Below are 24,803 nucleotides of genomic sequence, written 5' to 3'. Positions count from 1 at the left end.
CTCCCGCTCCCTCCTACCGTCACTCGTGAACAAGACCCCAAGATACTTGAACTCCTCCACTTGGGGCAGGATCTCATTCCCGACCCGGAGAGGGCACTCCACCCTTTTCCGACTGAGGACCATGGTCTCGGATTTGGAGGTGCTGATCTTCATCCCAACCGCTTCACAATCAGCTGCGAACCGCTCCAGTGAGAGTTGGAGGTCACGGCTTGATGAAGCCAACAGCACTAAATCATCTGCAAAAAGCAGAGATTCAATGCTGAGGTCACCAAACCGGACCCCCTCAACGCTTCGGCTGCGCCTAGGAATTCTGTCCATAAAAATTATGAACAAAATCGGTGACAAAGGGAAGCCTTGGCGGAGTCCAACCCTCACTGGGAACAAATTCGACTTACTGCCGGCAATGCTGACCAAACTCTGACACCGGTCGTACAGGGACCGAACAGCCCTTACCAAGGGGCTCGGTACCCCGTACTCCCGGAGCACCCCCCACAGGACTCCCCGAGGCACACGGTCGAACGCCTTCTCCAGATCCACAAAACACATGTAGACTGATCGGGCGAAATCCCATGCACCTTCGAGGACCCTGCCGAGGGTGTAGAGCTGGTCCACTGTTCCACGGCCGGGACGAAAACCACACTGCTCCTCCCGAATCCGAGATTCGACTTCTCGGCGGACTCTCCTCTCCAGCACCCCTGAATAGACTTTACCAGGGAGGCTGAGGAGTGCGATCCCTCTATAATTGGAACACACCCTCCGGTCCCCTTTCTTAAAAAGGGGGACCACCACCCCGGTCTGCCAATCCAGAGGCACTGTCCCCGATGTCCACGCGATGTTGTAGAGACGTGTCAGCCACGACACCCCTACAACATCCAGAGCCTTCAGGAACTCCGGGCAGATCTCATCTACCCCCGGGGCCTTGCCACCGAGGAGCTTTCCAACCGCCTCAGTGACTTCAACCCCAGAGATCGAAGAGCCCACCACGGAGTCCCCAGACTCTGCTTCCTCAAAGGAAGGCGTGTCGGTGGAATTGAGGAGGGCCTCAAAGTATTCTCCCCACCGGCTCACGACGTCCCGAAGCGAGGTCAGCAGTACACCATCTTCACTATACACAGTGTTAATGGTGCACTGCTTTCCCCTCCTCAGGCGCCGGATGGTGGACCAGAATTTCCTCGAAGCCGTCCGGAAGTCGTTTTCCATGGCCTACCCAAACTCCTCCCATGTCCGTGTTTTTGCCTCGGCGAACGCCGAAGCCGCAGTCCGCTTGGCCAGCCGGTACCTGTCAGCTGCCTCCGGAGTCCCACAGGCCAAAAAGGCCCGATAGGCCTCCTTCTTCAGCTTGACGGCATCCCTTACCGCTGGTGTCCACCAGCGGGTTCGGGGATTGCCGCCACGACAGGCACCAACCACCTTACGGCCACAGCTCTGATCGGCCGCCTCAACAATGGAGGTGCGGAACATGGCCCACTCGGACTCAATGTCCCCCACCTCCCCCGGGACAAGGGAGAAGTTCTGCCGGAGGTGGATGTTGAAACTCTTTCTGACAGGGGATTCTGCCAGACGTTCCCAGCAGACCCTCACAATACGTTTGGGCCTGCCATGTCTGGCCAGCATCTTCCCCCGCCATCGGAGCCAACACACCACCAGGTGGTGATCAGTTGACAGCTCCGCCCCTCTCTTCACCCGAGTGTCCAAAACATGCGGCCGCAAGTCCGATGACACGATTACGAAGTCGATCATCGAACTGCGGCCTAGGGTGTCCTGGTGCCAAGTGCACATATGGACACCCCTATGTTTGAACATGGTGTTCGTTATAGACAAACCGTGACGAGTACAGAAGTCCAATAACAGGACACCACTCGGGTTCTGATCGGGGGGGCCGTTCCTCCCAATCACGCCTCTCCAGGTCTCACTGTCATTGCCCACGTGAGCGTTGAAGTCCCCCAGTAGAACGAGGGAGTCCCCAGAGGGGGCGCTCTCTAGCACACCCTCCAAGGACTCCAAAAAGGGTGGGTATTCTGAACTGCTGTTCGGTGCATAAGCGCAAACAACAGTTAGAACCCGTCCCCCCACCCGAAGGCGGAGGGAGGCTACCCTCTCGTCCACCGGGGTAAACCCCAACGTACAGGAGCCAAGCCGGGGGGGCAATAAGTATGCCCACACCTGCCCGGCGCCTCTCACCATGGGCAACTCCAGAGTGGAAGAGAGTCCAACCCCTCTCGAGAGGATTGGTACCAGAACCCACGCTTTGTGTGGAGGAGAGTCCGACTATATCTAGTCGGAACTTCTCTGCCTCACACACCAGCTCAGGCTCCTTCCCTACACTACAAAGACAGCATATTTAATGCTCAAACTCATAAACTTTATTTTATTTTTCAAATAATAATTAAATTAGAATTTCATGGCTGCAACACGTGTATGGAGTCACAGGAGTGCCATTAATTAAAAATAAATAAATAAATGAATAGGTAAATCAATGAATGAATAAATAAATATTAAGAGAAATAAATATATAAATAAATAAAAATATAACAGTATACTTTGTTATTAACATTTACTTTTGGTCATTAACAACCACAAACGGAAAAAACAATGACAATATTTTTCATTGACTTTTACTTTCTGTCACTGAACACCACAAACGGAAAAAACCAATGACAATTGTATTTTTTGCCTTTGCCTTTTCTGTTTGGCTTTTACATTGTCATTGTCATTTGTCGATCGCCTTTCCTCTTTGGGAATGTAAATGGCAAATGCGCAGAGAAACTGTCTGTCAATCAAATGACGTTGGGCGGGGCTTTCCAACCAGGAATAGTAGTCGATAGTTTACCTGAAGGAAAGTGACGTCGGTTATCGAGTTGTACGTGCGGTTTTTATGGATAGGATAGACTGGATAGATATGGATAGACTTTTTACGTGATAGATTCTACGATAGAAATACATTTTTCTAAACCGGTAAAAAAATATATTATAAAATATATTATTCGACACACATGCCAGACCATTCAAAAAAATAATTATTTTTCTATGTCCGAATCTTCTCGTTTATAATCATGACGACATTGGAGGAAGTGGCGTAGTGCTGTCACACAAAACAGCCACGGTCGCGCTTGGGTAGCTGTATGGCGCATGTGCGGAAAGTTAAACCAGGAATAATCAGTTATCGACTACTATTCCTGGTTGGAAAGCCCCTCCCAACGTCATTTGATTGACAGACGGTTTCTCTGCGCATTTGCCATTTATATTCCCGAAGAGGAAAGGCGATCGACAAATGACAATGACAATGTAAAAGCCAAACAGAAAAGGCAAAAAATACAATTGTCATTGTTTTTTCCGTTTGTGGCGTTCAATGACAGAAAGTAAAAGTCAATGAAAAATATTGTCATTGTTTTTTCCGTTTGTGGTTGTTAATGACCAAAAGTAAATGTCAATGACAAAGTATACCGTTATATTTTTATTTATTTATATATTTATTTCTCTTTATATTTATTTATTCATTCATTTATTTACCTATTCATTTATTTATATATTTCTTTCTCTTTATATTTATTTATTTGTTCTTTTTTTTTTTTTTTTCATTTATTTATTTATTTTTAATTTTGGCACTCCTGTGACTCCATACACGTGCAGTAGAAGTTTGGAAAGGGCATGTTTACCACTTCGTTGCATCACCTTTCCCTTTAATAACACTCAATAAATGTTTTAAAAGAGAGGAGACTAATTCTCTTAGCTTCTCATATGGAATTCTTTCCCATTCTTGCTTGATGAACCACTTCAGTTGTTCAACAGTCCGGGGTCTTCTCTGTTGTATTGTACGCTTCCTAATGCGCCACACATTTTCAATGGGAGACAGGTCTGGACTGCAAGCAGGCCAGGGGAGAACCTGGACTCTTTTACTTCGAACCCATGCTGTTGTAACACGTGCAGAATGTGGCTTGGTATTATCTTGCTGAAATAAGCAGGGGCGTCCATGAAAAAGACGTCGCTTGGATGGCAGCATATTTTGCTCCAAAATCTGTATGTACTTTTCAGCATTTATGTTGCCTTCACAGAAATGTAAGTCACCCATGCCATGGGAACTAATGCACCCCCATACCATCACAGATGCTGGCTTTTGAATTGTGCGTTGATAACAGCCCGGATGGTCCGCTTCCTCTTTGGTCCGGAGGACACGACGTCCAATGTTTCCAAAAACAATTTGAAAAGTAGACTCATCAGACCACAAAACACTTTTCCATTGTGCATCCGTCCATTTTACATGAGCTCGGGCCCAGAGAACCTGGCAACGTTTCTGGATGTTGTTCATAAACGACTTTTGCTTTGCATGGTAGTTTTAACCCGCACTTACTGATGTAGTGACAAACTGTATTTACTGACAGTGGTTTTCTGAAGTTTTCCTGAGCCCATTTGGTTATATCCTTTACACACTCATGTCGGTTTTTAAGGCAGTGCCGTCTGAGGGATCGAAGGTCACGGTCATTCAGTCTTGGTTTCCGGCCGTGGCGCTTACGTGCATTGATTTCACCAGATTCTCTGAACCTTTTGAGGATGTTATGGACCGTAGATGTTGAAATCCCTAAATTCCTTGCAGTTTTGCTTTGAGAAATGTTGTTCTTAAACTGTTCAACTATTTTCTCACGCAGTTGTGGACAAAGTGGTGAACCTCGCCCCATCCTTGCTTGTGAATGACTGAGCATGTTTGGGGAGGCTCCTTTTATGGAACCCACCTGTTCCCAATTAGCCTGATCACACGTGGAATGTTCCAAATAGGTGTTTGATGAGCTTTTCTCAGCTTTCTCAGTATTTTTTGCCACCTTTCCCAACTTCTACTGGACGTGTTGCAGCCATGAAATTCTCAGTTGATTATCATTTGGCAAAAAACAATTAAGTTTATTAGTTTAAACATTAGATATGTTGTCTTTGTAGTGTATTCAATTGAATATGCGTTGAAAAGGAGTTTCAAATCGTTGTATTTTGTTTTTATTTACATTTTACACAATTTCCGAACTTCAACCGAATCCGGTTTGTATTTTAGAATATTTGGCATTTATTTCGATCAAATGCAATTATTAGTCTGTTTAGAAAACTCAAATTTAAACTGACCATTAACCAGTGCAAATCTCTGAAACTGTATATTAGACTACTGCACAATAAGCCGAACACTATCTTAGTGCCAATGTTAAATAATAAAAATAATTAAAGTTTATGAACGCTACATTCGAAATTCCCTGGCTCGTCGCAATTATTGCTGTCTTGATGTGTTTGCCAGAGTGTGCAGTGAAGCAGGGCATGATCCACCCACCTAGCCAATCATCATCGCGTTTGCAACGGCGTCACCGCCCCCTTCTTTCCTCCCCCGCTCCTGCTTTGCTCTTTCCCAGGCAGCTGATGTGTGACAAAATCAGACAACTTGCGCTTCAGTCATCCAAATTGTAGTAATGCGCCCCTTCACATCCTCAGTAACGATAATGTCACTGCAAAGATGGGAAAATTAATTAGATTACTCACTACTGAAGAAAATAATGCCATTAGAAACGCCATTATACTCTAATGTCGTTATTAACAATAGTGATCTACTGTTGAAATAAATAAGTCTACTTCTATTGCAACTCCATTCCGTTGTGGTCATTTTGTATTTATTTTGCCGCTATTGGCATTGGTGGGGTTTTGTTTTTTTTTTTTTGTCTTTTGCAAACAGTTTGGAATTTGCTTAATCCCCGACACTCCTCAGCCACCGTAGAAAGTTATTGCTAAAATGGCAATGATGGCCTATGACAGCAAAATATGAGCCCATTCCCTAAAGGTCATCATCTGGCATCATCAAAGAGCCACTGGGAATGCATTTATGTCTGTTTTCCAACCCATATTCAAAGGATGGAAGATGTCACCTTTTATCCTGCAAAATGATGCACTGCGGGTCACATTTCTTCTGAGTGGGACAGGAGCCGTTTGACAGCAACACTCTTTGGAGGTATGCCCATTTTTTTAGAGGTCAGAGAAGTTTATAAACAATATATTCATGCACTTAAACGCATATAAAGCAGCTCGTGTTGTCCTTTGCAGGCTTGGCCATCCCTGCTGTGACCTTAATTTGTTATGTCTTGGGTAGGCGTGCCAAACGGCAGCTGATGTTCCCCAAGGGGACACACTGACAGGACATGTGAGCATTATGTGCATGTCTTCATGAGCATATGTGGAAGGAGATCAGAAGAAGACACGTGTACTGTATTTATATACCTGTATTGTACATGTGAACATGACTGTGTATGAGAATAGTAAGAAGGAAAGGAGGAGAATTGGGCAGTGAGCGCTGGAGCCCTAAATGAAGAATTGTGACAGTGCCTGACTCGTGATTAATAGCCGCACATTGAAGAAAAAACTCATTGTGCGTACTGTAAATGCAACATCGCCTTAGAAACAAGCCATTACAACCTTAAATGAGAAATGTACACTTCAGTCACAGTATTTGGTCCATAAAAAGAGATGGATTGATTCTCAGCTGCTAAGTATGGCCTAGAAAAAGTGGCTGTTGCAGCCATTTTGGGATGGTTGTCGACAGGTAGTAAAAACTTACAGGTGGTCTGCTGGTGGTTTACTGCTGTAACTAAATATGACTCGAGGTTACAGGTGGCTTTAGAGTACGTATGTTGTGCACGAAGAAGCACTCTTTTAGTAACGTACAGTATGTATTGTCAGACATGGGGTTGTTTTTGAAGTTATGCCCTGGAAGTGTTTTTCCACAGATTTTTTTCTGTTATCCTAAGGGCACTTTCACACTAGCACTGTTAGGTCCGTTTTAAATGGACCAAAGTTCTTTTTCTCAGATAGTCCGCTTCATTTTGTGAATGTGAACGCGCATCCGAAATCTAGTTCGGACCAAACAACCGAACTCGTGGGTCTGCTTTAAGCCCACAATGCTTTGCTTGTGGATGCCAACGTTACACGCAGGGTATTCTTGGAAGCAGAAGTACAGCGCGGACGCTATTCAAAATCAACAATGGCAAGATGACAGACGATGACGATTAGCCATGGCCAAATGTTGTTGTTCTATGCTAAGCAGTTGCATTTGATACACAGAATCGGGTTCTGATGTGGCAATTGTGTTTTGCATACTGTTGCTGAACGTACCGTGTGAGAGTGAATGAAGGACACAGGCGGATTCTCTCGGGGCGGCCGTTTTGTGAGTCTCGCTCTCTTGGAAGTGCCAACAATTTGACAGTCCAAAAAGTCACAAAAGTGAGAATGATTGCATGCCTGTGTGACTTGGGGTACTACGCGATTCCGTTACATGGTTTAAACTTTTCCCAATGCATTTTTTTATACACTCGGCATTGAGTCGGCAGGAAGATACCCCCCCCCCCCCCCCCCCCCGCTGGCCGAGCAGCAACTCACTATGCTATGCTACGTTATTTTATTTATTTATTTATTTATTTCGAATTACGTGCATACAAACTTCTGCTTCACAAAGCAGTCAGTTGACAAAAAAACAACACATAGATGCAGTTATATTATCATTGAAATAAAAGACAGTAATAAAGAAAAAAACAAATAAAAAAATAACACCTACAACCTAAAATATACAGTTTAACATGAAAAAAAGCTACATTACGTGCAGCATAACAGCACCACGCTGTTACGCTCCACGCTCCCTCCGCTCCCAGGAGGGAGGCATTTCTTCTTCTATTTCTCCAATCAATGAGTCCGCCTTTCATCCACGTGATGCTACTCGGAATATTGGTTGGCGCTGTGTGAATGCTGAACTTTCTCAACAACTCATGTGCAAGTGTTGCTGCGAATCCTAGTCCTCTTGGTCGAGTGTGAAAGCACCCTCACTTTAGTTTGAAGAACCAGTGGCTTATATATTGTGGTTTCCTTGACTCATTTACTACCATTGATGACGATAGATGTTCAATCAATTGTCAGTGATAATTTACTGCCACCTCTCCCATTTAAAATGGATTGGATGTCTATCGTCATCAATAGCAGCCATTAAGTTAAAAGTATCATTGAAAACCGAATGAAAAAAAAAAATCTATACAAAAAGAAGCAGAAAATAAGAAGCAATGCAACCTACATACATTATGTACTACAGTATGCAATATGAAATGTTATCTCCCACACATGCATTCACGACATTCAAATGTAAATAATATGTGACTGTTGTGTTGATGGTGTTTCCAATTGCACTATTATGCTAATTTTGCCGCGCAATGCTCGGTTCGATAGTTTTGTGAAATGTGTAGCCTTTTTTCATTGCTCGTTCATATTCAAGACTGGCATGAATTTGGCTTCATAGTAAATCATCACCACACCATGAAAATGCAGTAGTACAAAAGTCATCTTGACATGTGATGAACACTAGCAATGTAGTGACCGCAGCTCCCACTTTGCCCCTGACAGCCTTCTAATGCGCACCTCTGGCATGTCCCTCCCCTTCCCAGCCTCAGGCAGGGGCAAGACGCTGTGCGGTGCAGGTCTTGGCAAAGCTCTTCTCCTCCCTCTTGCGCTGCCTCTTTAAGGGTCTCGCAAAAGAACTTGTAAGGAGACAGGTGTGCATACCAGACGCCTGCACTTCACCCAGCAACCACTTCATATTCAACAAAACATTCAAATAACTCCCTCAATGACTCACCTCAAGATGCCCTTTTTAGGTTGTACACTGCCTATAATAACGAAAATTGTCCAATCCATCTTAACTGGGAGTGAATGATCACACCCAGCCTTCAGGGTTCAAAGGGATTAGATGTTTATTGCTATAATGGTAGCTAATGAGTTAAGGAAAACATTTAAACACATTGTGTGATTTAATTGGCAGTGTTTTCATGTAAGGATGGGGCAATTTTGAGAATGTTCCTGTTACATTAATGAACCTCGGATGACATTCCCACCAGTGTGTCGTCGATAAAGCGATATGGGGCAGATTCCATGCGTTAGGTGATACAAGAGAGGCTTAGGCTTTATGCGTGAGCGTCGCGGAAAGAATCCGTTTTTTTCCCGTAGGCCAGCTTTAACTGAAAGACTATCATTTGGCCTCTCTCTATGGTATTACTGTTTCCTCATTTCCTCGCTGCTTTTATCCTCTCCTTTTATATATCTCGCTTGCAAACGACCATAGATGCCCGTGCGTCTTCTACTATCCCCTTCTTGACCTTGCTGTGTCTCAAGGAGAATAGATTTCTCTTTGGGTCTTTGTCTCAACAACCCTCAAAGGAATTTCCCCTAATTCCGTTAAGAGACGATTCCCTTTCATGAAGACACTTTTTAGTGTAATACTGTATATCGGTGCCCCTTAGTCGAAGTAAAGGGTGCTCATTACGTCGATCGCGATCTACCAGTCATTCGCAAGGCTAGTGAGGGTAGATTGCAGCATCTAAATAAATGAATAAATACTATATGTATACATATATACTCTTGCAACCCTCTTTAAAATAAACTGCTGTATTTTAAGCCAAAAGAACTGTTGCGTTTGATAGAACAATATGTCTATATGCTGCAATAGCAGTTTCATGGCGCATTAAGCCCCCAAACTATTTTTAATTTGTCCTTTTTACACTGGAGACCCCCGTTTACAGACACCGCACAACCACTTTTGTTTCAACCAAGCCATAAAAATGGGGTATGTAATTATATTTATTATTTGAAATGTCTATATTTGCTTAGAATCATCAATTGATGTCTAATATTTGGTTTAGAAAAAAAAAAAAAAAAAAAAAAAAATGATGTACTCACATATTTTAAACTTTTTAAACAAATTACGTCGCAATGAAAAAAATAGTGTTTGTAAATAGGTCACGGATATCTGCCTCTGCGTAATTGTACTTTTTTTTTGTTACTGTCGCATTCCCCCCCCATATTTTACATAATAAATAATTGATCAAAACACAGAAAAAAACGTTTAAAAGGGTAAATATCTGAAAAAGAAAATCTCAACCACTCCTTGATGTCTGCGATTTCTGAGAGAGCCTGCATGGATCCGCTGATTGGCTGAGAGAGCCTGCATACTGCTAGCTAGAGTTGACGGACCGCAGCAGTGTGAAACACGAGTCGCACCAGAGCACTTTGCAATATGTTTACATGCCACCAGTGGAAGACCGAATCTAACAAAATGTCATGCTCAAAGTTGACCAAGAGAAGAAAAGCGGTCAACGAAAATCGCCATTTCAATGAGGAACGGACTGACAAATATTCGTCCATATAACCAACTGCAACTACCAAACCTATGTGAGACAATAGCGCTGTTAAAAGGGAAAATGTGAAACGCCATTATGTTAAAGAGCACAGCTCTTTTGAAGAGAAATTTCCTCCTAAATCAGAATTGAGAAGGCAACAAATTAACAGGTTGAAGCAGTCATATCAAGAGTCAAGCGAGGTTATTGTTAAATCTATGACACAACAACAAATTGCAACGGCGTACTCACTCAGAGTATCGTGGGTGTTGGCCAAACATAAGAAGCCCTTCTCTGATGGAGAAATAATAAAAGCGTGTATGACAACAAAAATCAAACAAATCTCACTCCCAGATTCATCAACAAAAAGACGCATTGAAGTACTGGCTGATGATGTGAGTAAACAGCTTTGTCACCCCCAAATGCCATTTATCTCATTGAGCAGTGATTTACAGTTAAAATTACTGTTAATAATTATTATGTTTGCACCTAAATGACAGCGCTTGTCATTTATTTTCTGTACATGTGAACATGTACTGTACTACTTGCACGTTTTCTTTTTTTGTCAGCAGTGTTTTACAGTTACAAAATGTACTGTCAATACAAAATGTACTGTCAATAGTTATTATATGCACAGATCAGTATGACAGATCTAGTCAATTATTTAGTGTACATGTGTAAACACGTCGCACAACCGCTTTTGTTTCAACCCAGCCATAAAACGAAGGTAATTAATTATACAGTGGGGAGAACAAGTATTTGATACACAGTCAATGGGAAAATGCATTGGCAGTGTATCAAATACTTGTTCTCCCCACTGTATTTATTATTCAAAATGTCTGTCGTTTTTAGCTTAGAATCATTCATTGATGTCTCATATTTCGTTTTTTAAAAAAAAGCGACTTTAAAAAATTATTCACTCACATATTTTAAACTTTTAAACCAAATATGTCACAATGAAAAAAATGGCGTCTGTAAAAAAGTCACAGACATCTACCACATAACTATTGCTTAATTGTATTGTTTTTGTTACTGTCACATTTTCTCAGATATGTTAAATGATAAATAATCGATCCAAACAAAAAAAAGTTGGAAAAAAAACATTTAAAAGGGTAAATATATGAAAAAGAACATCTCGACCACTCATTGATGTCTGCGATTTCTGCATCGCGACCCTTGTTATATTACCGTGTTTCACCCATAAAATCCCCCAAAATCCAGCTGTGGCCATTCACAGCTGTGTCTTGACACTCACACCCCTTTCCCACTGGCCAAAAAACCCGTGTCAACCCGCTAACAATCGGCTTTTGGTGGCAGTGGGAAAGGTGCAGCGACCCGCCTCGACCCATGTCAATCAACCCGCCAAGCGACGCGTGTTAAAATCACTGATCTGAAATCTCTGATCGCCATGCAGTGTGAAAGCAAAACCCCGGGTCAACAGTCAACACGCTAATCTACGTGGTGGCGTAGGCTCGTACGTGATGCGTCATAACAAAAAAAGAAAAACCATGTGCTCTAGCCCGGATCCACATACGGCGAACAGTCGGTGTAGCAGCGTTAGCAATAGCCATAACAGATGAAACAAAGGCTCTTCTCCTCCTTCTGTGACGTACACAACTCCTTTCAATTTCAAGCCAAAATTCAAGTCGCTTACGCTGCCTCAGCACAAGCAGAGTGTTGATCCTTTGCTGGACTTCGACCATTTTGAGGGCATTAAAAAGCATGAAAACAGAGAGCACAAACGGAAAGGAGGCTTTTATGTTGCTTTGCATTGTTTACTTCCTTGAACTGAATGAATTCAGTCGCACTTGTCGAAGCGCATCTTAGCGTGGTGACGTCACGCACCTTACGCACGGCTGAGGAGGGGTGGGGGTTAGACGGGTGGAAAAAAAAAAAAAAAAGACACGGCTTTTTTCGTCAATGGGAAAGGTGCCAAATGCCAATTACTAGTGGGATGCATCGGCTTGGAAAAACGCGGGTTGACCCACTAGTTTCAGTGGGAAAGGGGTATCAGTGATACATGCTACATGGAGTTTTTGGATCGAAACATGGTAAGTACGCGATAATATCTCGTAAAAGTCATGACATCTGTAATTCTGTTCTCGCGTGCTCTCACCTCCAGATAGGGTTTTGTTGTTTAAAAAAAACATTCTTTTTTAAAAATGCCCTCCTGTTCAAAAATTTTCTTCCCCCATAAAATTGAGGTTTTAAGCTTTCCAATGATGTATCACACATGCATATCGGACCATTTTGAAAGTTGGCTAAATTGGGGGTCTCAGAGCGGAACTTCAAGTCACCTGAGTGTTTTTCGCCTATTTGGCCAAATTTCAAAATGGTCCGATATACATGTGTGATACATCATTGGAAAGCTTAAAAACTGTATTTTCTGGGGGGGTTATGAACATGAAGGCATTAAAAAAAAAAAAAAAATCTAAAAAGCAAAAAGACGCCATGATTTTAGAAAATGGAGATTTTAAGCTTTCCATTGATGTATCACACATGCATGCCAAAATATCAAGAGCACCCCTGCTCTAAGGCTACCCCTCATTGTCTTCAGGGTTTCCAAAAATAGAGTAATGCATCATCTCTGCCCACCAAACATTTGCTTTGCTCAACAGTTTTATGCTTGGCTGCTGCTACTGCTTGGGGAATTGTTCTTAATGCCCCTTCCCACACTGTTACTGAATTAGTTGATCGATAAAACAATCTGGGCTTTTACTTTTCATGAGCATGATCGCTACTGACAAAATATTCTGCTTTTAACCACTGCACATTGGACAATGAGTTTCCCAAAATAACTCATTTGGTTGATGGGAACAATTTGACTGCAGCATTGCTTTCTGATGCAACTGGCATTTGAACAAGGTGTGTAGACTTTTTATACCACTCTTTCTTTACTTGACAAGTCCTTTTAAACAGTTGCCAACAAATGTTTTTGTGCAATGTTTCCAAGTAATTCTTATTTAAACTGCATTTTTTTTTTTTATAGCTCATTGTTAGATTTATAGGAAGTCTTGGTTTGTCAGGTCGGCAGCAGTCGTTATTGGAATTAAAAGAGAAAGACCTTCCCAAAAACACAGTTCTAGAAGATCAAGCTAATCGTGTTGCCATGTCGGTATGTGAAAAGTAATCTGTGCTTTTTTTCCACTGTGATCACCGCGTCTGCTGAAGCATAGAGAACATCGGTTTCAACTCCCAGGTGCCCTCTAGCCTGAGGATTGCATAGTGAGGCACTAATGTGACACCATAATCGCATACAGGTGCGTGTTGGCTTTGACTGTGGAGGCAGGTGTGAGACGCTGGTGAGTGCATCCCACTTGTTCACCTTAAAAGTTGTCATGCTTTTTGACGGAACGCGCTCTAGTGAAGCCGGTTGACAGCGGACCAGTGCTGCTGAATCTTTATCTACCAAACACTGACATCTGCATCACGCACACACGCACATGCAGGTTCATCTCAAACATGTTAAGTGTCACATCAATCTTTTATTCTTTCACGTGATACGGACCTCATTTTAATTCTGTTGAAGCCGCCCAGATCAGTATATGATTGCATAGAGACCCATTGAAAGGAAGATAGGTCAAATGCTATGTCACTTGCCATAATGCTATTCTGTATCACCAACAGCATGTGGTCATTCTGGGATCGTCTCTGAAATGCACATAAGGACTTATTTCAAATTTTAGTTTATACAATAGAATAGAATAGAATAGAATAGAATAGAATTCTAGAGACGAATTTCAGAGACGATTAAAATTATGAGAAAACAATCACGAAGCTGTGGGAACACAAACAATTTGAGAAGCCGAATTTTTTTTTTTTCTTTTTTTTTGGATAAAAGGTTAAAATCATAACATAGAGATGATTTGGAAACTAACTGTATAATTATTTGTCACTGTCATTTTTGACCAAATTATTAGAGGCGTAAAGAAAAAAACTATTTGAATCAATTATTAGTCCGTGATATGTGAGCCCCGAGTGCATCGGTCTGTGAAGACTTGGGTTGGTAAAAATCCGCACTATAAATTGTCTACAGGCCCAGATTTAAAGCTAGAAATCGGTTTCCTGACCCAGTGGTTTTACCTGTAAGGATAGGGACATCAGCAAAGCAGCTAGAGAGCCTGAGAAATCGCGGGTGGCCACCAGCAATATTGCAGCATTCATGAGGCTGTGAGGAACAATTTGCACTTTAATTTTGTAAGAAGAAGAACAGGCTTACATCCACTTCAACACCAACATTGACAAATAATAGCGGGTAATTAACTAATGTCATGGACAGTCACAGTGTCATAACATAACAAAATTGATCACATAACAAATTAAATAGTATAACCAGCAGGGCTGGGATGATCTGCTTTTGTAACGATCCGATTCGTATCCCGACACCTGTGTGGCAATCCGATATGTATTGAGATACTTCAACAATGGCAACATATTACCTTTTACAATTCATAAAAACACAGAGGCATGTATCTTCATTTAAACTAGATGCCATTTGACTTTTTTTTTTTTAAATAGAAAAGTGCATTAACTGTTGCAGCAACTGTCCCTTTGCAAAATAGAACAAAAACTATTTAAAACACTTCACATTTTATACTGAGTCCCGATCCGATACCGAAAAAAAACATGTCATTAAAAAAAAAAAAAAATCAAACATGATACTGTCCCACTGAATTATTTTTAAACAAGAATAACATAGAAAAATACTTGTCTTTATTAAATGCTTCATTGAGTCAGTCCACTCAGATCCACTCATGTTGCTCAGAACACTTATACTAACACAACATCAAAGCCTGATCAGCTGTCACTCATCATTAACTTTAACAAGCAATGGACATGGACCAAGAAAAGCAGCAGGACGGAGAGTGATTGGATCTGGACATCTCTAGTTTGTTGGCTTCTGACCGGCGCTGCGTTGGCGCAGCACATTACATGTATCTAAAGTATCGATACTCATGAAAAAGTATCGATACTCGGATCGTGACATAAAGGATCGAGATATATCACCAGATGATATTTTTTCCCAGCTCTAATAACTGTCATGTAATGAAACAACTGGAACAATAATCGAATAAATAATTATCACAGAACATGAACTTTGAATGTTATGTACATCCATATTGGAGCTATGTATGTCTGGAGGAATGAGGCTCTACTAGCAACGCTACAATATGTTGGATGAAAACAGAGATGAAAACTCCAGCATTCATTACCAAAAATCAAAGGCTTTAAAATATTTTGGATTTTTTCAGAAGCATGGAAAGCTTGGCAAAAGCCTGGTCTTTTGTAAACTTTGCAGAGCAACCATTTAATACATTGGAAGTATGACATCCCTAGCGAGACAGCATGGTGGGACTGCGGGTGACCAGGAGACTAACGAAGCTAGGACAGTAAGCAAGAACGGGCAAGACAAAATGCAAAAGTTTTTCAAACAACAATTCAGCTATACCTTGGCAGAGTCAAAGGTTAATAATTGCACATATCGCTCATTTAATTGCAAGAGACTTATGGTCGTATAGTTTAGTTGAAAGCGGAGGCTTTCAGGACATGATAAAGACACTCGAGCCAAAGTACATTGGAAGCTCGACATACAAAAGCATCGACATACGATTCTTTCGACATACGACGTAAAATTTGACTCGGGATCTGTTTGGACATATGATACAATGATTTATGACAGCGATGTAATTTCATTGTTTTCCCGCAAGACGGTAGCATGTGGGATTTTCTTGTGGGAGAAATCATCACGGTCACAAGAAGGACCCACTGAAAGGCGAAAGAAATCATAGAAATATATGAGTGTGGTGTGCGTTCGTGCAAAAAAACTTGTATAATTATTTAATATATTTTATTTTGGGTTCATTTGTGAGTTTTGCAAACCAGTGAAAGTGGGGGACGCCAAATTGCCAGTTTTTTATTATATCAATGATCTCCCCAAGTGTTTTATAAAGGCTTTTATGTTGTTTAAATGATTTGTATTGTCTCTTGCACACTAAATAAGGATTTAAAAAAAAAAAAAATCACTATCTTGAAATTAATATTTCTGTTTTTCTAATTTTTTATAACATAAAGTGTTTGGAATTAAATTGTCACTTTGTATTGACTTGAGTCATATCAAACCAGTTTAAATCGTATATCATTTTTTATTAATCGTCGCTGAATCGGACCGTAGACTATGAATGGAGAAATGAATCGGACCTTTTTTTTTTTTTTTTGTGAAAGATTCACACCCCTACAAATTATCATTCATTTTTATGCCTATGGTATGTATGCAGTTACTAAAGAGGTAAAGATTGGAGATCTCCCAAGTGGAGCAGTGTCACAGAAACAATTATGTTCATTAGAAAATGCCACAATTTTTAAGAAAAGTGTTTCATTTTAGTAGCTGCTGCTCCAAAGCATCTCGTGATATCTTGCACATGCAATAAAAACCCCAAAGGGACAAAGTGTGCCTACACGCATACAAAGCGTCTGGCTCAATAAGATGGTATAATTACTGTGTCACTTTGACACAAACATTGGGAGCTGAACACTGGTGAAAATGGCAAATAAGCGCTGATCTGCTTAAAGAACATATTCGCTCTCTCATGTGTCACTTTGAATTGACCTTGTAGAGCCAGCTGAGTGCTGCAGGAGCAGGGAGTGAGGATGAGTGAATGAAATTTGAATTAGCTGTAAAGTCAGGTCAACGGAGAGGGAGGTTTTATGAAGACAGATTAGGAAACCAAATACAAAGAGTGAGCTGGGGCCAGATGAGACATGCAACATCCACGTGTGAATTAGGGATGACTCAGACAAGCAACAACAACAAAAAAAGAACAACTTTCCAAGAACATTTCTTGCTCACCAAATACCCATCATGAGCTGTATTTTCTCACGAATTAACCCTAAATAGCAAAATAAACAGCAAAAAGGTGGAGTAATAGTCAAGGATGTATGCTCAAGGTCATTCCAAACAAACAGCAGGAGCAGCCTAATAGCAACACAGACAGTAAATACAAGCATTCACTCTGTACATAAACCACACATGTTGTTTGATCTGTCCACCATTTGTTCAGGCTCTATCAGCACATGTCAGACAAATGCACGTAAATAATGCAGATTTGTATCATACAAATGAATATGTTAACCGAAGGACCACATCAGTCTCACAAAGGTCATTACAATGTTAGCCTTTTCAAGCAAGGACAAAAGCCAGAAATGTCAAATCACTCCTCAGCCTCATTTTACCATGCATTGTAAATGTAAAATGCAGCAAAATGGTACTCAATGGAAATATATAAATTAAAAGAATAATCAAATATTATTGTAAGAAATTGCGAATTGGAATGACAGTTTATTAAGAGCATCTTGAGGAGGTTTTGTTGTTTTGCTTCGTTACAGGTTATAAAGTACAAGATCTACCAGACCATTAAATGCAATAAAAGCATGTTGATTTGCTGTGACTCAGAACACTAAAAATATGCAGGCGTCAAACCAAACAAAATTCCTCTATGTGAAATTTGGGCCGTAGGGTGTTGTGCTGTGTGTTTTCTTCTGTTTCTTCACAAGTCATTGCTCTCTGCTGATGAAGTTTGTCACTGTGGCAGCTGAACGTTAATGCTGCTGTTTCCACATGCCGGCCAAATATCATTTACAAGAGACGCCCCCAGCTGCAATCAAATCAAGACAGTGCATGTCTAACTGTTAAATAGTCACTTTTTAGGCTGTGCAGCTGCGGAGAAAGCAAAAGCTAAAATTGTGAGCAGTTTAATTGAAAGCAGCAACAAAATGAGATTATGATAAACAGTACTCTGAGAGAATTATGTGTATTTAATATTTTTTTAATGATTTATGGATATACTCTCACCCTTAAAAGTTTCATGTCAAAGTTGTGTTTGAGTTGATAAATCATAAGCTCTGAGAAATAACTCCAAAAATACCTCAGTGTTGCCCTTGTGTGCAGCTTTTATATTAGCTAAACGCTAATGCTGGTGGAACAATTTTTCATAAATGTTCAAAATGCTGTTGAGAAATCTGTGTATTTGAATTAAAGATGCAAATGATTTTATGAATTTGCATAGATTTAAGGTAGAACAACTTTGATTACCTGTCCTTACACTTTTAATTAGATTTCAAATATCCTTAAAGTTTTGGAAAACTTGTCATAAACTCAATAAGGAAAGCGGATAATCTCATTCTTTAAATTTTTGACACAAATGCTCAGTTTCAGGAAAAGGGCTCACAAATGTGTTAAGTGTGCAAAAATGTCAGACAAGTGACAGTAAAATCAAGGCCGCATTAACTTGTACTTTTAAAAGTCTGCACGAATCGCTGTAATCTTTAGAGACGCCTGCTTGAAAAACATGTCTGCCCAGAGAGCAGAAGGGCAGAGCCAGAATCAGTCCAGGCATGCGTTAACACAAAGTGACGTCTCCGGCAGTGCACATAGCGACGCAATTAACCAACACACACTCTCTGGAACAACCAAACGCATATTAGTATTTTTGCAGACCCTGCCAGGCACTGCATTACTAGTTAAATGCATAAACATGTCCTTCCTTGCCTATACACATCATGCATGATTGGTCATGTGGACTTACAGTGGCAAGCTCCCATCCTCTGTGTCAATGCACAAGCCAGCTATGTAGAGCACACAGGATCCCTCTCTGAGACATGGCCACTATGAGAGCAGAATACTAAATAAGAAAGTGCTGGCTGAGTCAGAACACAGCAAGACTGCGTAATAACTGAAAAGCGAGACTATGGAGCGAAAAGGCAACCGAAGCTTTTCAAATGTGATTTTGATTAACTGCAAATGTACACCAACATAATACAAACAATCATTGCTGGGACCAAAGAAATGAGGAAAAGTGACATTCATCACGACATAATACAGCAGTCCTCACAAATCATATGCCCCTTAGTGTCTTTGAACAGTGTGGGAAGGACATCAGAGCAATCTGATTGGCCGATTCTGGCGACTCTAAACCATCATTGTCAGATCATTTTGGTTCTCATTTCGGAAAAAAAGTCCCCAGTTGAGCAAGTGTTTCACTCATATACTCTCATTAACTTGAGTGAGTTGAAGCTGGGGTAGAATGTGAAAAGATAAGAAGGCATGTCTAGATTTAGTTTTCAACTCCTCCAACATGACACGTGAGCCTGGTCATGTGACCAAACATCCCATAATCATACGGTTCAGCTCTAAACAATTTGACCTTCTCCATCATCACTCACACCTGGCGTATTAATGGTACCCTATTGCGATGATAACAGCCCTGTGCTGCGATTTAAGGATATATCCCGCCAGTCTGTGTTGACAGATGTGCAATGAACACCACGCGGCATATACAGTACTACTAATGAAGAGCTGTCAGCTTAGCAAAGGAATTAGTGATACGACATGATTGACCTTCCGTGTGCCCTGCCAAAAAATCTGCAAACTCACCCAGAATCATAGTCTTGAGGTCCTTTAACCAAGGGACAAATAGCTCCAAAAGTGTTTCTTCAGAGTTCCTCCTACACACTCCAGGAGGAGGTAACACACAGAGGCTGATGTGAGGAGAGACAACTACTGCTGCACATGCCGTCCGGTATGCCTGCACTCTCCAGGTGAAAAGCAAAGTGAGTGTATGAAAGAGAGAGAGAGAGCAAGAGAGAGAGAGAGAGAGTCCGGTGTTCCTGCAGCTGTGGCTCAGGTAAGCCTGAGGAGGCTATGGAGGGGTTTAGTTGCAAAGGGGAGCAATGAAGAGAGGAGAGGGGAGTCAGGAGGAGGCGGGGGAACCCAAAGTGAGGTAACCAATCAGAGGGGCAACTACAGATCTTCTTCGTCTCCACAGTAGCCAGAAGGGATTGCAGTGATCTCCAAGAAACAGCTGACAAACTACTTCTTCCCAACTATCATTGCAGTCGATGCTTCGGGGGGGAGACGAGCGGCTTCAAACATGCACATGCGCTTACTCTTTCTACAGCTCTGTCTCTTATTTTTGGGGTTGGGTATAACCTAGAGGCACCTTGCATGCCTTCACTCTGATTGGTGGCAGCCAGCACCAATGGGAGCCGCAGCAGACACTTGTCATCATGCAGAGTGGAAGTCATGAAGGAGAGAATGAGCTTGACTGAGAACTCTGTCTCCTCCCACCACACAGTTTCTCACATTCATTTGCCACAACCCCCCCTCCCACACACACACACACACACATCACCTCCCTGCGGTCTCTTTGATTGTCACATCTGTTTATTGCAATTGTTGTCCACCGGCCCTCTCCTCTTCGTGTCCTTTAACTCAGTGTGTCTGTGGACTTGCCAAAGGATTAACCTTTTCTCTATTTAAATCTTTGCTTCGACCGTTTCTCTTAACCTACTCAGGCAAGGTTACCTATCCAGGCAAGAAGGGGGGATGGCCATGCAAAAAGGAAGGTTGAAATCGAACGCGACAGAGCAAAGGAAGCAGTAAGAAGGGGGTAGGCAGAGATGAAACTAAAAACAAGGCGACAGAGGGATGAAGAGATGTGGAGTGACAGGAAGAGACGATGCAAAGCAGCGGCAAAGTCACGGGGGGAAGGCAGCAGAAAATGAAACATTGTGGAGCAGAATGCAGGCTTTGACTAATTGAAGAGGATTCTCTCAGCAGTCCTCTTTGCACCGTGATCACCACCACTCAAACAACAGGACAATTCTTTGTCTTCAGTTTCCACAGGCTAAAGCAAAGGGGGGACCTTTTGAAAGGCACACTGGCGCAACATAACTGTAAAGCTCGGCGCTTAAGAGAAGGCTTAACAAAGCTGTCAAAAAATTAATCCCCTTGGGCGGGCGTGCTTGGAAACGCAAAGATACAAACACGTGAGCCTGAGGCTATAGAAAACGCTGCCTGATGTTCACAGCGCCTCCACCAGTCCCGCATGCTCCCTCACGTGCATTTTCTTCTATCAGCAAACTGAACCGCTGCAGTTTCTAAACACCCTCTTCACGCTTGCAGGTGGAGGCGATGACTCACCAAATGCTATAATGAATACCAAACATGTTTCAAACAAAGAACCACACTGACGACTAACAAACTCCTTCATAATTGTGAAGTGAATTGTGACACCTGTTCAAATTCTACTTCTCAGACACAAAGCTTGCTCATGTACAGTATGTATAGGCCTGCTTTAAAAAAGCTTCTGATGGACAAGGTTGTGACTTTATTCATTCAAAATTATTAATATTAATTTTAATGAATGAAATGTATTAATTTGAAATATTTTAATATTTCAAATTCATTTATCAAGTACCACCCAAAGTACAGTATACATTTCAAAAGTTTTACCTATCGCTGAAAAACAAACATTCATTCATTCAAATCTGATATTAAGGGAAATCAACATTCCAAGGTTTACAGGAATACAGTAAAAATATTACAAGAAAACTGATATTCAATGCGACAAACAGAATGGTACAAGAAAACCAAATTATTTCACAGGAGGGAAAAAATATACTACCAAAAAATGTTCATTATTATCATTTTTTTAAACATTTCAAATGCATGAGAATAAAGTCAAAATATAAAGAAAAAAATGCAATGTCACATAAATGAAGAGGAAATGTAAAGCGAAAACCTTTTGTGATGACCTGTACTTCCATAATGATTTAATTCCTATGACTAAATGCAAATGAAATGAATTGAAAAGTTCAAATAAGAATACAACTAAAAGGTGCATCAGCCAGATTCATTATTGCAACACTAGACTAGAGAGTGCTGCTTAGGTTGTACTAGTTGTACTTGTACCACACTTTGAGGATAACTGAAGTAGTGCATCAATTTCAGAGGTGGGTAGTGATGCATTACATGCACTCCGTTACATTTACTTGAGTAACTTTTTGAGAAAAACATACTTCTCAGAGTAGTTTTACTAAGCCATACATTTTACTTTTACTTGAATAGATTTGTGAAGAAAAAACACTTCTCTTACTCTGCTACTTTGGGCTACACGAGAGACGTTAGATTTTTCCCCTTTATTTTACATTTTAGATTTTTTTTTTTTTTTTTTTTTTGCAAGCGATGCCAAGAGTAGCTCTACTAATTTCACCAATCAGACGTCGCAACAATGATCACATGACTGACTGACATGACCGTCCTGGTAGTGGATCTCTCCTGATTGTGGTTCTCCCCAAGGTTTCTCTTTTTCCCCATGGGGTTTTTTGAGTTTTTCCTTACCGCCATGGAGGGTCTAAGGATGGGGGATGCCCAGGACATGGACTCATCTCATTCATCTACTGTATCTGACTGTGTATCAAAATGACTCTCTAAAGCCCTCTGAGACAAACCTGTTGTGATATAGGGCTATACAAATAAAATTGAATTGAATGACTTCATTATACCAATCAGACGCAAGCTTGCCGTTTGATTATCATGCGACTGATGCCAGCCTGTTCAATCACGTGGCGTCTTTAAAGCACTGTAAAAATGAATTATTCAACATACAGTAGAGAACTGTTAGGGCCTCGGCCCCTCCCTCCTGAACCCTGGCCCACCTTGGGCAGGTGTGTTTTTGATTTGCAGGTTGGACGCCAGACGGGTGGAGCGGCCACAGCTGCTGGCAATGACAATCAGCCATCTTCATAAGCCAGTGGACGCCACCACCCCGTCGCCCGATCAACTAGTCTGTTTACCACGTCAGTTGCGTCTCGCGTACTTAATTATTTATCTGATCCCCGGCTCACGACTTTTCTCTTCTCGCCCCAGGTCCTGACTTTGCGCGCCCCTATCGGATCCCACGCCTGCCTTTCTTCCGAGCTTCCACACCCCGCGTCGGCTCAGCTACACCGAGCAGAACAACTTACGCCCGCCACGTTATTGTTTGTGCTCGCCAATAAAATATTATTCGCCACAACCCCTGCTTGTCTGCATTTGGATCCCCTCTCGTCGCACACCCTAACAAGAACTGCCTTCAATATGACTCAAAAGCACGGATTCAAACCTCTCCCATTTTTGGGGGGCTTGGCGCCGATTGATCACAGAAAACCGGAGATATGATGCTTTTAATTTCATAATAGTGACTATGAGGGAACTATTCACTATTCAAACCAGGAACTATTTTCTCAACTAGAGGGCACTCATGCTCTTTGGATGAACAATACTTCATTTCTGTCATTTTTTTCTCTCTCAGTAGAATTCAATGACCTGTTTTTATCTTTATTTTTGTATTTCTTTGGCTTAATTTGGTTATGAAATGGGTTATTGTACAGTATCATTATAACAACAGTACATAACTTTGTGCTGAGAAAAAGAATACCATTGTTTAGAAAAAAAATGTAAGCAGTTACTCACAATGTTACTCATTAATTGAGTATTCTTTTCACCAAATACTTTTTTACTTGTATTTGAGTATATTTTTGAATGACTACTTTTACTGGAGTAATATTATTTTGAAGTAACGCTACTATACTTGAGTAAAATCTTGGGCTACTCTACCCACCTCTGATCATTCTGTACTACTATAGGTCAAAGAACCACGTTCGGAAAATCAATTAAGGCAGAGTGTTGTTTTCGTCAACAATAGCCACGTTTACATACTGACTTTTATCCATACCGATTCAAATCATTCCGAATGGAAATTTCACATCAGCTGTTTACATGTCACTTCATCTATTCCGATCCAGCGTTTACATGTGACTGCCTTTATTCCAAAAGGACGTTTGACAACTGCCGTCTGACATGCGCAGATTAATCAAAACAAAGCGTCACGTTGCAAAACATGGAGATCGATCGTCAGATCAGCTGCTGTTTTAACTTTTTGAGTGGAAACAAAACTTCAGAATGATACGCCGTTCATTTAAAAAGTTGTGTGGGTGCGCTGTGCGTGTGCTTGGAAGCCATGTTGCAAGTGACGTTACTTACGTCACCAAGTGACGTCACCACGTCAGTACGGAGCATGCGCAGAAAGAACGCAACCAGACACCATTCCGCTTCCCTGTTTACATGATATAATTTTACTTCTAATGGGTTTGGGAAAGGGAATATTCCACCCCTGTGAATCGGAATGAAATTCCATTCGGTTTGGGCCTGTTCATTCCGAATGAGGTGTTTATATGGAACACATTTATTCGGTTTGAACAAATATTCCGATTGTAATTGGAATATTTGGCTCCATGTAAACGTGGCAACTGACGATAATGAAAATCTTTCTTCTCCGAACATTTTTTTCATGACGATGACGTGACGAACTAAAAATGTGGCTTGGGAGACATAACATAATGAGACGAATGCCAGTTTTCGCCTGACGTGACAATGAGATGAAAGCGCGAAATAGTTTCTGTCATATGTTCACAATGCGTGACAATTTCATAATGTACGTAGAGTATGTCAGCTTGCATCGTATCAGTGTTTGGATCATGTCACTAATTTGAGATGTGCTGTGCCACTCCCTCACTCTCCTCACTATAGGTACCAGCGTTACCAATCGGAAATTTCCATATTACAGGATGTCTCGTGCAATCCGGGACTTTTGGCAAACCTACTCCTCACCACAGTTTATGATGTATTTCAAGCTAGTCTGCGCTCCATCTTGTTTGTTTAGAAACACATGGTAAGATTTGTTTTCTTATCTTGGCAAGAGAATACGCAATGTCATTTAGCATTTAAAGGTCTGAGCTGAGTGATCATCACACACTGAA

The 24,803-nt window shown here is 41.4% G+C and overlaps 1 protein-coding gene across 3 annotated transcripts in view; it reads right to left on the bottom strand.

Moving 5' to 3' along the window:
• The window catches only part of znf385a (zinc finger protein 385A), a 104,044-nt gene extending 83,902 nt beyond the window's left edge, over positions 1–20,142 (bottom strand). The window contains exons 1-2 of one of the 3 annotated variants that reach the window (XM_057819332.1): positions 19,597–20,142; positions 18,749–18,828 (exon numbers count right to left, since the gene is read on the bottom strand). Coding sequence is in view for 1 of the 3 variants with exons in the window: in XM_057819326.1 (XP_057675309.1) it covers positions 19,597–19,606 (10 nt within the window). In the remaining 2 variants the exon portion in view is untranslated. Of the gene's footprint in view, positions 1–5,302; positions 7,338–18,748; positions 18,829–19,596 lie in introns of those variants that run through there. The other 2 variants (XM_057819326.1, XM_057819340.1) reach the window with 2 other exon arrangements.
• Positions 20,143–24,803: the final 4,661 nt, after the last annotated feature.

This window comes from Corythoichthys intestinalis, chromosome 2, assembly GCF_030265065.1.
Source record: "Corythoichthys intestinalis isolate RoL2023-P3 chromosome 2, ASM3026506v1, whole genome shotgun sequence".
Lineage (NCBI taxonomy): Eukaryota > Metazoa > Chordata > Actinopteri > Syngnathiformes > Syngnathidae > Corythoichthys > Corythoichthys intestinalis.
Note: the sequence above shows the minus strand (reverse complement) of the source record. Positions and strands in the feature narration are given on the sequence as shown.